The sequence below is a fragment of the Sorex araneus genome, chromosome 5 (genome assembly GCF_027595985.1).
Source record: "Sorex araneus isolate mSorAra2 chromosome 5, mSorAra2.pri, whole genome shotgun sequence".
Classification (NCBI taxonomy): domain Eukaryota; kingdom Metazoa; phylum Chordata; class Mammalia; order Eulipotyphla; family Soricidae; genus Sorex; species Sorex araneus.
Genome location: NC_073306.1, coordinates 37,193,367 through 37,208,890, shown reverse-complemented (window position 1 = coordinate 37,208,890; position 15,524 = coordinate 37,193,367). Strand labels below are relative to the sequence as shown.

Here is a 15,524-nt window from a genome sequence, read left to right as displayed (position 1 = left end):
TGGGACACAGGGAGGGCTATCCCCTCCTGTGCAGAGAGGGACTGGGCAACTCTTGTAACCAGGTGGGAGTATAAAGAATCCCTAGCAGGATTTCTTAAGACAGATGATCACACAAGAAGACAAGGTGGTATCTCTGTGCTAAACACGAAGAGGCTGGCATGCCAGTCCTCTGGCAGAAAAGAACGTTATGCTCAGTATGAGTGGTGGCCCTGCAGCTAGAGTGCGAGGATTACCTCTGTGACCCAAGTTCCACCTGCTGGATCCTCTTCCACGACTCCCTTTCCTTTCTCCTGTTAGCAGACCTGCATGTCGATATACAGAAGGCTCCCCCTTTGTCTGCCAGTTTCTCTCTTGACCAGTTTCTGCGTTTCCTGCTCTCTCTCTGTTTTTTTGTGTTTATATATTTTTTATTCTAGTTCACCATCCTGGGACTAAAATAAAGCGCTCTGATTCCAGCTCTTCGATTTCCAGTCAGTCTCCCATAGGTTGGCTTTTAAGTTTTGTTCCTGTTGCCCATGCCCTAGCCCATTGAGAATGGCTTTGCTTCTTAAACAATAGCTTCTCTTGTCTCTCGGTATCTGCTGCCTTAATATGGATGCTTGGAAATAGCCAAACCATAACTTTCCTAATAATTTTAAGTTGACAGTTAAAATACTCCTCTTAAGACAGGACCTCTGGAATTTTTTTTCTGAATTTCTGTTTCTTTAATAAGTTCTTCTAAATAGCACTTTGGTGCCACACACTAGTAAGTACTTTTCAAATAACCCCTTTACACCTCTATCACAGTTAGCTACTATTATTATTTCCATTTTGCAGAATATTAAATTGAAGCATAAAAATTTTAAATAACTTCCCCAAGGACAGACAGCTCATAAATGACAGAATCAGGATTAAAATCCAAAGCAGTCCGGTTCTAGAGTATGTTCTTTAAACTAGTGTGCTGTGTATTTTGTAGTCAAACATACCCCCCAACATGCCCACCATGTGTTTCTGTTTCTGCCTGCATAACTCAATTATTAAGATTTATTTATAAATCTAGCAGAAATGTTTATAGTACAGTTACATAACTTATTTGGAAGTGATTTATACTCATAGTCTAAGCATTTAGAGGACAGACTAAAGGGGTACATTTCTCACATTAATTCAGATATGTCCATAAATAGTTCCTCTGATTTCAACTCATTCCGAATGTACTGTAATAAACCATAGTAATAGTTTTCATCAGGAGTTCTATCTTTAAAAAAAGAGTTAATTTGGGAGCAGAGCAGTAGTATAGCAGGTAGGGCACTTGTGGTGCCTCCACATGGTTGACCCAGGTTTAATCCTCGGCACCCTACATAGTCCCCTGAATCAGTCAAGAGAGATCATGAGCACAGAGCCAGGAGTAAACCCTGAGCCTCACTGGGTGTGGACAAAAAGAAAACAAAAAATACAAATAGAAAATAGTTCATTTTTAACTAGAGATGTGGTTTAGCGGTAGGACACTTAGCTGCTTCTGTGAGGTGCTAGCTTTGATCCAGATAGAGAGATAGAGTCAATTTAGAGATTACCTATTCTGATAAAACTTGAAAGGGTTTAATTGACTTAAAGTTTTTTTTTTTCTTTTTTCTTTTTGGGTCACACCCAGCGATGCTCAGGGGTTACTCCTGGCTTTGCACTCAGGAATTACTCCTGGCGGTGCTTGGGGGACCATATGGGATGCCTGGGATCGAACCCGGGTCGGCCGCGTGCAAGGCAAACACCCTACCCGCTGTGCTATCGCTCCGGCCCCTTGACTTAAAGTTTTTATTATAAACCAGTATTCTTGATTTAAAAGTCCTTTTTCATTATAATCAAGGAATAGGGGCCAGGGAGCTGGTTCAAAGATGTAGTGCATGCCTTGTACCCAGATGCCCCAGGTTCAATTTCTGGTACCACAAGGTCCCCCAGACACCACAGGGTGTGGCCCTGGAACATAAAATAAGTGAAGAATGATAAATTATAGATAATCACTAAGTCATTTTCCAGCATGTGACTGACCTGGCTCCATCTCCAGCACCCCATATGGTTTCCTGACCTCTTCCAGGAATGATCCCAAAGTAGAGAGCCAGTAGGTCCTGAGCACTGCCGGGTGTGCCCTGACAAGCCCCCACAAAAAGCCATTTTCCTTTCTAAATCAGTTAATAAGGGTCTTAACTTTCTTGTTGTACAGGATTTAGAAGATATAATTGGGAGATCTAACTCAGGTGGTGGAGATGGTAGAGCACATGCCTAGCATGTGCTGACCCTGAGTCTGATCTTGGCACTGCATGGCCCTCCTGAACATTGCCAGCCTGGGCACTTATCAGCTCCACACTGCCAGACTGAGCATCTCTGGGGGTCACCCTGCCCTCTCTTTCTCCCCAGCACTGTTGGGCATAGCCTCTATGGAAAAAAAAAAATAGAAGAGATAGTGCATGTGACAGTTTGGAATACCTGGTTGCCTGTCTGCTGCCTGCTCTACGTGCTCTTATTTTCAATGATATTATGCTGCTGGCCAAGGAGAGTACTGCTTGCTTTGTTTTTATCTTAATATTTAAAAATTGGAAACCCAAAGAATTGGGAGGGCTATCCAAGAACTATTTTCTATGGAACATAGCCTTTTCCAGCATTCCTGGAGCAAACAAGGTAAGGCTTTCCTCTGTGCCTTTTCAGAAGTGCCCGCCCAGAGCCCCAGTAATCATCTCATTCCATTGATTGCAGAGTCAGGAACTCCCCAGCAGTCTAGGGGCAGACAGGGTAATCCACTTTCAATCAGTCAGATCAAAAACTGTGCTAGGAGATGAATACGTGGAGGCTGGGGTAGATGTAATAATGAGTGACTTGGAAAAGTATGAACATTGTAAAGAAAAAGTTCCCTGACACTGTAAGGTATTTGAAGATTACTATGACTTATCAAAGCACCACTGGGGTAGATTGTTTTATTCATTCATTTTTTTTTTTTTTTTACTCTCTGGACCATAGAGAATATTATATTGAAGAATTTACAAAATACTAGAGAGTTTTAGCCTTGGGTAATGCATGTGCTCCCTTTTCGGGTTCCCAGCACTGCAGAGCTAAATGTCACCAGGAGTAAGCCCAGAGCACTCCTAGAAAGGAAAAAAATCTAGAAAATTGCGTAGTTAAAGACTTTTGATTTAATTTTTGTTTGGGTGGGGGAGGGCACACCCAGCAGTGTTCATTCATCGTGTACACTTGACTCTATGCTCAGGGATCACTATGGCAGAACTCAGCAGAATATATGCCCCACATCTCCCTGGCCTCTTGGGCTCTACCTCTTAACCCACTGAGCATTAGCCAGGATGAAGTAAGTGAGTATACTTGTACATTATTTTGAAAGTATATGTTGGTATGATTTTGGACAGTAGTTGACATTCGTCAAAAACTTTGTGCATTCTTTCTCTCCCCAAAATTTTTTGTCCTGAGGAAATGTCCCAGTACCATCTTAGATGTGCACAAAAATGTTTTTACAAGAGGGCCGGTGAAATAGTACAGCAGACAGAGCATTTGCCACATGGCCAACCCAGATTCAATCCCCAGCATCACCTATGGTCCCCCCACAGCACTCCAGGAGTGATTCCTGAGTGCCAAACCTGGAGTAAGCATTGAGGACTGCTGGTTGTAACCTCCACACACACAAAAAAAAATTTAACAAGTAGTTTAACACATCATTGTATTTAGTTTTGAATGGGACTAGAGAGATTGTAAGGGGATAAGGAACTTGTCTTGCATATGGCTGACTCTTGTTCAATATCTGGTACCTCATATTAGCCCCTAAGCCCTGTACATTTGGTCCTCATAAAAAAATATTTTTTTCAAGCAAATTAAAAATACATGATGGGGGTTGGAGCAATAGCACAGCGGGTAGGGCGTTTGCCTTGCACGCGGCCGACCCGGGTTCAATTCCCAGCATCCCATATGGTCCCCTGAGCACCGCCAGGAGTAATTCCTGAGTGCAGAGCCAGGAGTAACCCCTGTGCATCGCCAGGTGTGACCCAAAAAGCAAAAAAAAAAATAAAATAAAATAAAAAATACATGATGAATAGTTGAATTAATTGGACATCTATGAAATTTAAAATACTTTGCAGCTTATTGAAGTCAAGCAAGACATATAGAGCATAGAGGAATGCTCCCAGAGTATTTTTGCATACACACACATACACTAATAGTATACACAGTGCCTTGTAGCCACATAAGTCCCCTGAACACTGCCAGGAATGATCCCTGAGCTCAGCCAGGCATAAGCCCTGAGCACATGTGTGACCCAGATGCCAAAATGAAAATGATTAGGGCCAGGAACATAACTCAGAGGGCTAGAATACGTGCCTGGCATGCACAAGGCCTAGATTCAACCCCTTGTACCCCATAGCCTCTCAGGCAACACCAGGTGTAACCGTGGTGTCACCAACATTGCTGGGGAGCCTGAAGGGGAAGGAAATAATAGAATGTAAATATTTGTAAGGTTCCCTTTTACCAGGATTCACCAGAAGAAGCCCTGTTTGTTTAGGTCTGTCTAGTAGGGCTAGGAATGTAGCTCAGTTATAGAGCACTTGTTTTGTATGTGTGAGACCCTAGATTTAATTCCTAGTGCTGAAATTAAAATAATGATAGTAATAATATACTGCATTCAGAAATGAACAATTTAGGATGACTGAGGAAGTAAGGTTATTGCAAGCTAATATTTTTCAGTGTCAAGTATTATAGGAAGATGACCAGAGGAATTCTTTCTTTTAAGTTAGTATCTTTCACATTTAACATGTGTTGGCCATGTTAAATCCAGATGTTAGGTTGTGGTCTGATTGCATCAGAAGGCCCCAGGACAGAACTGACATTCAGTACTGCTTTCAGTTTCCTTCCACCCTAATGATCTCCTACTTACAGGTAGCTTTCAGATTTTTACTTCACAGCTGCTGATTAGCAAGTGTTTTGCACAGTCTTGAGCGTGAGCACTCACACTCTCCTCCTCTTTCCCTCTGCTCCCCCTTCTTGCCCCTTTCCACCCCTCCCACAATGTTTACTACTTCTTCATTCCACCCTGATCATTTTACTGACTTGAGAGTTCCCTGAACCCTTTTCTTTATGGTTATTAACATCTGAATTCATATAAAGGAGTTGAACAATGTTGATTTCAACTATGGGTTTTTTCTCCACTATTTCATTACCATATATATCCTGTTAAAGTTGAGCCCAAAGACTTATGAGTCACGAGAGGAAAAACGTAGGTTCTAATTAACCCCTCAAATTTGTGACTGTTGCCGTAATTACCCCAGGGACACTGTTCAGGAGAAACCATACAAAACAGAAGCAGGTGGTTCTTATTCTTTCTGTAGCACACTCAGGTACTTACTAGTTAATGTGTCTGCTATGGGTAAGAATCATGCCAAGGCTGATTAAATCATGAATTCATCCCCTTTAAAACAATGTGCAAATAGCACTAAGCATAACTATGTAACTGTTATCATGGAGTCAAGCAATTATATGACTTTTAAATATAAGTATATGTTAGATTGATATCTTGTGTATGTTTATTGTCTTTATAGCACGAGGTAGAACTAACATCGAACTCAGAGAGAAATTCATCCTACCAGAGGGAGCATCCCAGGCAATGACCCCTTTCCGTTCACGGGGTCGAAGGTCCAAGCCATCTTCCCGGGCAGCTTCCCCTACACGCTCCAGCTCAAGCGCTAGTCAGAGCAACCACAGCTGTACATCCATGCCATCTTCTCCAGCCACCCCAGCCAGTGGCACCAAGGTTTGTATTCATATCTATTAATTCTTCTTTCTTGTTTCCATCTTTGCAACTTTCTTTTCAGGGTATTTGCTAAGAGACTCCTGTGAGGAAACGACCACGAAGACAGACCAGGCTCTGCCTAGAACACACAGCCAGGTCCTGATAGTAAACACATTCAGGACCTTTATGGTCATTGCAGAGGATATTTATTAAACTGTGTATTCAGGTCATTAAGTCAGAAGTGCTTATTTCCACATATTGCCAGTTTGAGCTCATCCAAAGTGAGGAGCTTTGAAAATCCAGGCACTAATTGTGCAGCTGGAGCTAACAGATAAGCTTGTTGCTACAGTGGGTCATATATGAAGAATGCTATCACCTTCTCATGTGGTCTCTTTCATCCTGTTGGACTGATACACATTTTATTTTGTTTTCTGTTTCTTTAAAATTTAGTGTCTTCTATTTATTTTTTTATGTTCCCAATTTGCTCCCTTTCTGTTGTTCCATTTTCAATTGTTCCTGCCCTTCCCTTTGGATTTCCATTTCACAGACTCCACTTCAGTTCTCTCGCTGTTATGACAAACCCTGGTTGGTAAACAGTAAAGCTGGCACCCCTGTCAGGGACAGCCACTATCCTGACCTCCAGCTGCCCAGCCCCGAGGTAGAGTATGACTTTGCTCATTAAGGACAGAGTCAAGACAAGGCCCTTGCTCTTGCCGAGAACTTGACCAGCTACTTCTCCAGACACGAATCCCTGTTCTTTTCTATCTTTATGGTGCTTGCTCTCACAGCTGACTCAGCTAATCAGATGTTTTTCAGGGGTTTCTAACTCGAATTCACCAAAATTGGAGACATGTAAGAGAACTAACCCCAAAACTGAATTGTTTAACCATCTTTAAGATGATATTTGTTTAGGATGATAAACACCGATCATTCCTGGTTATTTGTTTATTGAGACTGTTTATAACCAGGCCTCTTAGAGTCTCCAAACATCAGATAGCAGACGAGTTATGAACACTTGAAATTCAACTATGATGCATGTTCAGTGGTATTCCATCTTTGCTTAGAACAGAAAAATGGCTTGCTCTGTCTGAGCCTCAGCTCCAGGGTAGTTGGGATGAGGTGTGGGTGCTGCATACTTCAGCACATTATTGGTGACCACTATAATGGGCTTCAGATTTTCATTTCTGAATTTCTTGGCCTGGCACTTGGGTTCCTGTAGCCTTGATTTAAATACACACACCAATAATTAAGCATGTTCAAGTGCAGTCATTAAAATTGCCTAAGCACTTTTGGAAGAGCAGTGTTTCAGAAATGAAACATGGACTAGCAGCTTGTCTAATAGCAGTAATTTGTATTCTAATTTCTGCTGGACAACATTGAATTCTTGTACCTCAAAAGATAGCATTGCCTGCAATCATTTAAAACTTGAGCCAGAGAAAGTGGGAGGTACAAGAAGCCAATGCCTGCAAATGAACTACTGCTTGGGGACTCATTCCATTCCACATTAAAATACCAATTCAGAAAATTAATGGCTTGGAACGTGATCTGGGGATCTACCTCCACTAAAACCCCAAGATTCAACCTGCTTATCTTGCCTTTCTTCTTCCTCAGTGGCTCCAGTTTCATGAAAGTTTTAAAATTTTAAATGTTTTCATTATGAAATGCCAATTCTCATAGGATTCTGGATTCTGATCTATTAGCCTGGTTTTTGGTTTTTCTTTTTTAATCTTAAGATTTTACCTTGTATTTCTCTGGTTTCATCTTTCCTTACTGGTTGCTGTCCTGTAGCCAGGTTATGTTGTCCTGGTATGCCTGGGATCTCAATCAAAATCTCACAATCTCACGCTCACAATCAAAAGCTTCTGAAACTGGTGCTCTTCCTCCTGTGCGGGCCAGGAGGGTTTTTGCTTGAATGATAATCAATTTCTGTCTCGTTGTCCAAGTTCTTTATAACTTAAAGAAATAGAAGAAACCTCTAAAATGGGTTTTTTAACTCTTCTGTTTATATACTATATTAAAGGTCCTGGAAAACAATGTACACAATTGGTTTCAAGAAGAATTTTACTTGTACAGCAGAATGAGTGAAATTCAAAAAAAAATATTTTTAATTTTTTTTACTTAAGTTGTCCACCATTATCACAAAAAAAGAAAAAGACACACACATACTCAAATAGAAAATGTAGATCCTGTCAGTAGCAGTAATAATGATAATGTACATGTATCTGGCTCTTTTCCAGTTTAGGATGTGGTTCTATACATCATTTGTTGATTCAACAAGTTGTGTTGTTTGGGCCACACTCAGCATGCTCAGGGCTTACTCCTGGCCCTGTGTTCAGGGATCACTGGAATGATACTCAGCGGACTATATGCAGTGCTGGAATTGAACTGGGGTTGGCTACATGCAAGACAAGCTCCATAACCACTGTACTGTCTTTCCAGCCCCTCAAATTTTTACTGAACCTCTCTTCCAGAGGAGCTTTAATCTAGGTGCTGAGGATATGAAAGATCTCAACTGAAGTGAGAGAGAGAGCGATTAGAGTAATATTTATATTTTAATATTAAATACATAGAATTCCATATTAAATATTGGGGGCCTGAAGAGATAGTACAGCAGGTAGGGTGTTTGCTTTCATGTGGCAGACCCAGGTTCAATACCCGGTATCCCATTTGGTCCCCCGAGCCTTGCCAAGAGTGATCCCTGAGTAAGACCCAAGAGTAAGCCATTACACTGCCAAGTGTTGCCCAAAAACAAGAAAATAAAAATAATTAAAATATTTGGGGTTAGAAATTATATATCTAATTTCTGACCACTAGACTTTGATAATTGGGATTAACTGGATTTTTCTTCCTCTACTCATATACAGTATTTGTTAGTCTAATCAGTATAGTCTTCCTATTTGAGGGCATTTTGTTCCCTCATTTTTGCTAAAAAATTATCAGTAAAGAGCTATTGGAAAATATTTTCAACTTTCAAATTAGAAGATAAAATATTTTGAGAAGAGTCAAATTTGATGACCTAGGACAATTTCAAAATAAATATTTGTTTTCTTGGACTTTTAATTTGCTTTTTAATTAGAGATTAAGAGGTTAGTCTCTTGAAATTGAATTTCTATCAGATTTACTGAGATGATGTGAATCTTTTTTTTTTTTTAAGGTTATTCCATCAACAGGTAGCAAGTTGAAACGACCAACACCAACCTTTCATTCTAGTCGAACATCCCTTGCTGGTGATACTAGCAATAGTTCCTCCCCAGCCTCCACAGGTGCCAAAACTAATCGGGCAGGTAAGTACTGATCTGCCTCCACCTCCTTTTATTTGGAGGCCACATCCAACAGAACTCAAGCCCTACTCCCAGTTTAGTGGTTGGGATGCTTTTAGAGCTAGGAGTTGCTCCTGACAGTGCTGAAGTAGCCATGTACCAGGATGGAACTCCAGCCTCCTTTAGGCAGAACATGTGCAGTAGTCCTTGGTGCTGCCTCTCCCCACTCGTGAGAGAGAAATCGCGCGCGCACGCGCTCGCGTGTGTGTGTGTGTAAGCGTGTGTGTGTGTGTGTGTGTGTGAGAGAATTTATATTTGTCTAAGGATTAAACCCAAATCTTACACATGCAGGGCTTGATCTTCACCACTGAACTGCATCCCTAGCCCCTGTCCCACTTCCTATGCATTGGGATGAGGAGTAAAGAGGAATGAGTGAAGAGGGAGGAATTAAGAGCAAAAAAGGATTGAAGAATAAGAATTAGAAAAAGCAAGGGGCTGGAGCTATAGCACAGCAGATAGGGTGTTTGCCTTGCATGCGGCCGACCTGGTTTCAATTCCAGCATCCCATATGGTCCCCTGAGCACCACCAGGAGTGATTTCTGAGTGAAAAGCCAGGAGTAACCCCTGAGCATCGCTGGATGTGGCCCAAAAAGAAAAAAAAAGAGAGAGAGAGAATTAGGAAACAGCAGCCTGTGAGCGAGGCTTCAACTGCTCCCGAAGAAGCAAATACTGAGCGTAGGTCTTAGATCCAGACAGAGATCTGCAGTCTGGCGTCACTTTTTTCCTCCTACAACTAGCTCTGACTTTGCTTTATGAGTGCAGAGGCCTCCACTGCCTAACCCAGCTGGCCTTTTCTGGGTCAGAAAGATTTTAAGTGAAAGAATGTAAAGGAAAGAAAAGATCTCCTGAAGCAGGACCTTCCTCTAAAACCCATCCAGTCGTACTCTGCTAGTGGTACTCCGCGATTAGTTAGATCTTCCGACCCCCCACACTTACTAGCATTGTTAGTAAGCTAGGAAAAGCAGGGGGAGGGATCAGGTCAGTTCACCTGTCAATATCCTTGTGGGAGCCTAGGAATTTGGCCTCATGTCCTGGCTCTGTTTCCATCATTTGCACCAACTCCCATTGTGCCCAAGCTTTAGCCCTGCTGCCAGGCTCTGCATCAGGGCCAAGGCCACAGAGCAACCAGTTTGGTTCATTGAGGGTGCACCTGCCGTCACAGCTGATGAGAATTCTGCCCACGGTGGGATTCTCAAGTCCAATTATAGAAGAATAGGGGTCAGTGAATCATCTGAAAAGATGGGTCTAGAAAAGCTCTAATTTGCCCAGGTCACACAACATATGAAGTGGTATTAGGGTCAAAACGCAGCCTCTGGCCACATTTTCTGCTGTTAGACTACTACTTTATTTTTCACTTCCAGATCCTAAAAAGTCAGCCAGTCGCCCTGGGAGTCGGGCCGGGAGTCGTGCCGGGAGTCGAGCCAGCAGCCGGCGAGGAAGTGATGCCTCTGACTTTGACCTGTTGGAGACACAGTCTGCTTGTTCAGACACTTCAGAAAGCAGCGCTGCAGGGGGCCAGGGCAGTTCCAGAAGAGGGCTAACCAAGCCTTCCAAAATCCCAACCATGTCCAAGAAGACCACCACTGCCTCCCCGAGGACTCCAGGTCCCAAGCGATAACACTGTATAAGCGCCCCCCCCAAACCTCTATCCACTTTGAATCCTGCTCCATACATTGGGTGTATATTTATTCTGAACAGGAGACGTTATATTGTTAAAAGTGTAAAAGAATAATTGTGTTATGAAGCTGCCTTATTTTTTTTCTTTTTGTAAGTTACTATTTTCATGTGAATATTTATGTAGATAAAATTTGCCTCCTGGTAACCCTGTAATGGATGGGGTCCAGAAATGAAATATTTGAGGAAGATAAAGGTCAAAATGCAAATGTGTATTAAGGGGGGGAAAAGCCTCTAAATAGGGTTTCTGCGCGGTGCAGGGTGTAAACCTGCTTTATCTTTTAGGATTATTCCTAAATGCATCTTCTTTATAAACTTGACTTGCTATCTCAGCAAGATAAATTATATTAAAAAAAAAAAAAGACTCCTGCAGTGTTTTAAGGAACTTTTTTTGTAAATCACAGACACTTCAGTTAGCAAGAACTGAGGGGAAAACACCCTCTAATTGCTTTTTCCATTGTTTTTAATGTTGTGTGGTTTTAGCTGAAGAAAGAGAACCTCATCTAGGTAATGTTTGCACATGATATAACAAAAGGGGTTCATTGCAATACTGTCTTTGAATACTGTTTCAGTACTGGGTGTTTAAAGGACAACTAGCTGCTAGAATTCAGGGGTAAATGTAACTGTTAAGAAAACGTCCGAACATTGGGGTTTTTAAAAGTCCTGCTTTATAACTTCCTATCCAGCCCAGCCACCAATAACTCTGTGCTCATGGGGACCCAGATCCTTGGCAAGGGGGAGACTGCTTGGTGGTTTCGTGAATTACAGTTTATCTGCATTTTTTGCTATTTATTTCAATGGTTGATCAACTTCCCACAAACTGAGGAATGAATTCCACGAGCCTATACTGAAAATGTGGACCTGACACAAACACTTGCTCATCCTTTAAAGAAGCTCACCAGCACACTTGTTAACAAGTCCCGTTTGCTTCCGTCTTTTTTGTGCGTAATAAAGTCAACTGACCAAGTGACCATGAAGAGGGGCTCTCGGGGGCTCCTGTTTTTTAGCTGCTGTTCCTCTTCAGCTCCGACCATGTTGCTGTGTGATTATCTCAATTGGTTTTAATTGAGGCAGAAACTGAAGCTCTACCAATGAACTGTTTAAAAACAAGACACACTTTTGTATTAAAATTGCTTGCAGTAACAATTATTTTGTATTTTCTGATTTTTCTTATTAACCATTATATATAATTTGTTGCCTGGTGTATGGTTGTGTTTGAGTACTTAAAAATACACTATACATATCAAAAGAAATGCAGAATACCGTATGGATAAGTTACTCAATTTTTTTCTTATTTATGCATGTTAATTTAACAAGGCAACAAAGAAAATCAAGCTAATGTTATGTGATAAAAAATACCAATATGTAAAATTTGTATATTAAAAATTAGAAAAATCAGCGCCAGCACAATAGTACAATAGGTAAGGCATTTGCCTTGCATCCAGCCAACCTGTGTTCGGTCCATAGCACCCTATATGGTCTCCTGAGCACTCAGTGGTCCCTGAGCGCAGAATCAGAAGTAAATCCCGAGCACTGCAGGGTATGACCGAAAAACAAAACAAATTACAAAGACCCTGGATTTAAAAAAAAAAAAAAGCAGCCAGTTTTCCACAGTTCAGGTACACAGAAATTTTTCTTAAGTGATAGAATTTCAGAGGTGGAAGCAAATTGCTGATCAAATCTAGCTTATTTTTTTTACAGCTGGAGAAAGGGGTTTGGTACGAGGTCAGCACAGAGTGTTTACCCTTGCATGCATGAAATCTGGATTCAGTTCCTGACACTACGCCCTAAAAAGGATTTTGTATGAGGACACAGATTAAACAAGTGGCAAAAGCAGATATTGACTCGAATTCCTGACTATTCAAGTCTGCACTCCTATTTCCTATAGCCCCCTAAGTGGTTTTCCAGCAGGTAGAGTGGCCAAGTATTAACTAATTCCAGTGGCTATTGGAAAATCGAGCTTGAAACACTCAGTCACCTGCATTATTGGTCATTAACCTATACTCCTTAGGATTAGGGAAATTTGGATGGATGCATATTTGCCAAATCTCTCTGATGCTAGATACCTGAATTAAAAGGGATATGCAACCTGATGGATTCTGAAAGAAAGTTTCAATATTTTCCCTGAATTCATCCAAATCTGCTCCTTCCAGACCTGGCAGCAAAAGCATCTTTTCAGTCAGGATTATGGTCACTTGGTTTTCTTATCAGGCAATTCAGGCTTTCCTCTTTTGAAGCTAGTTGATGAATCTGCAGAAAGTGTATTTTCATTCAATAATACCTGAACTCAAGACCATCTACAAAATACAAGGATGCCAGAAAAAGTTCTAATGTCAGTTCTGTGATATAGGTGTCAAGTAATGCAGATTTGGTGCCTGGTATAGTAGAGGATGGATGTCAGCTCCTGGGTCTTGAATGATGCGATAAGAATAGTGAGCCAGGGAGATGGCTCAGGGCTGGAGCGTATGCTTTGCAAGCAAGAGACCCAGATTGGATCCTACACCTATTGTTCATCAGTGTGGCAGCCCCAAATGAGAGTAACATGGGATGAGGATATAGATCAATAGTACAGCACTTGCTTTACCTGTGTTATCACATGTTCCATTCCCAGAACCACACACACAAAAACACTAACATCTATTGAGTACTTCTGTGTCCTCTGTCAGTCACAGTACCAAGTGTTCTATCTACAATCCCACTGAATCTCCATTACAGGCCTCCTATCCATACCCCGTCTGACAATAGATGAGAAACAGCTCAGAGATGTTATTTCCCCATAGTCGCAGAATTGCAGGTGGCTGGGTAGAGCTATTGGTTAATATCACTGTCTAGTTTTGGAAATTTCCTCATAGGGGGTCACCCCAACATCCACTTCCAGGCAGTTGGCAGGGCTCTGTTCGTCGCCCCTGGGAGAGCAGGCACTGCAGATGAAGAACAGAGCTCTCCCCTTCCCCACTAACCTGAAAGGATTTGTTGTTACCGAATAAGGCCAGCAGACAGAATGAACTGCTCCCGTCTGGCTGGGGGACCAGCATTGCTTAAAACCGAACTAAGATTCCAGGCGAGGTCTGAGGCCCAGCATATTGTGACATGGACTCAAATGGGGACTGGGAAACGATGCCCTGGGGTCCAGGGCAGTAGACTCAGAGAGACCTTGACTCAGTGGGACACTCCACAGCTCTGCAGTCACCCCACCCTGCTTCCTATTAGCTTTCTCGACCTCCACCCATCACCGTGGAAGGATCATGACCCTCTTCACAGGACCTCCCCCTGCATTGCAGGCTCTGATCCATCTCCCTCCTGATCAGGGTCCCTCTGCAGCCAGGCTGTCTGGCCTAGGGCACGTTGATGGTGAAACCGTAGCGCAGTCTTGGGTTTATAAGCAGAGTGGACAGAACCGGTTGAGAAAGAGCAGGCAGGCATGTGGTTAAGGCATCATGTTTAAGAATTTAACTTGGGGTTAGTGTAGTGCTACAGCAGGTAGGGCGTTTGCCTTGCACGCAGCTGATGGGGGTTCAATCCTCCAGCATCCCATATGGTCCCCTGAGCACCACCAGGAGTAACTCTTGAATAGAGCCAGGAGTAACCCCTGAGCATTGCCTGGTGTGGCCTAAAAATAAAAACAAAGAACTTACTTGCGAGTCCAGATAGCTCGGAGTTGGGTATGTATGACCTCCCCAGTGAGCATCACAACCAGAGGGGTGTGTGTTGCTGCCCCTGAGTGGCAACAACAGCAAGAGAAAGGGAAGGGGGGAAATGACTTATGTGACAGCTAAATGTCTAAATGGGAAATGTGAATTTTAAGAACATCACATTTATGTTGAGGTTTGAGCCTGAATCCTTTTGAGTCACCATAATACCTGTCCAGAGCATGTGTCTAGTCTTCCTAGCCAGTACCTGTGGTCAGTCCTTGCCCACCCCTCCAGCCTCAGCTTGGCCATTTGCCCACCTGCCTCCCCCTTACCCAGACTCTGCCAAACAGCTCACCTGTACGTGGCCACCTGTCCAGCCCATTGTGTGTCTGGGTAGCCTGGAGGAGTCTCTCATCCAATGTGCTCTACCTGTTCATAAAGGGCATAAACTGTCTTTATTCTAGAGCAGCGTGTGATCTTTAGTGGATTGATAGAGAACCTGCCTGGCAGGGAGAGTGCTCATTGTCGCCTGCCTCCACCACGCTGTCCCCACTCCAGGGCCTCACACAGCCATTTCCTCTGGAACACGGCTCCGGATACCGTTCCTGACGTCCAGGAGTTCCGGCCCAATTCCTCCAGCGTCCCAACTCCGTCCGGGCGTCACTCCCCGTAGGAAAGAGATGCGGGGGAGAAAGGACCCGAGAGGGGGGCGTACAGGACACTGAACCAAGAGCGGCTCCCCGAGGAGTCTTCTCAAGTCCGGGTGGGAGGCAAGTAAAATCGCAAGAGGACTGGCTGCTTTGTCGTGAGGTGGTGTCGGGAAGGGGCCAGAGCCCGTGGGCGGCGCCGGAGGCTTGTGCGCGACCCTGGGCAGCCCGAGCAGCACTGGGCGCGCCACGAGGCCGCCGGAGCCCCGCGGGTGCGCACGCAGAGCCGCGACGGCGCTATTCCCCGGAAGGAGAAGCCCCGGGACGGTCTGCGCGGGGCCGGCAACGGGGAAGGCGCCGGGTGACCAGGACGAGCCGCCGGGACCGACAAGGACGCCGGGCTGCGGCCGCGCAGGGATGTGACCACGCTCCCGGCCTGGCTGACCCCGGCGGGCCCCGGCACGTGGGACTCACGCCGCGTTTCTAGGCCGCGCACGAGGCG

The 15,524-nt window shown here is 43.6% G+C and overlaps 1 protein-coding gene across 22 annotated transcripts in view; it reads left to right on the top strand.

Annotated features, from left to right (window-relative positions):
* Positions 1–11,996, top strand: part of MACF1 (microtubule actin crosslinking factor 1) — a 411,553-nt gene extending 399,557 nt beyond the window's left edge. For 12 of the 22 annotated variants that reach the window (XM_055137709.1, XM_055137708.1, XM_055137706.1 and 9 more), the window contains 5 exons: positions 417–485; positions 5,559–5,770; positions 6,297–6,407; positions 8,904–9,033; positions 10,431–11,996. In XM_055137709.1, coding sequence (XP_054993684.1) covers positions 417–485; positions 5,559–5,770; positions 6,297–6,407; positions 8,904–9,033; positions 10,431–10,687 — 779 coding nt within the window. In that variant the 3' untranslated portion in view covers positions 10,688–11,996. The remainder of the gene's footprint in view (positions 1–416; positions 486–5,558; positions 5,771–6,296; positions 6,408–8,903; positions 9,034–10,430) is intronic. The other 10 variants (XM_055137715.1, XM_055137717.1, XM_055137716.1 and 7 more) reach the window with 3 other exon arrangements.
* Positions 11,997–15,524: the final 3,528 nt, after the last annotated feature.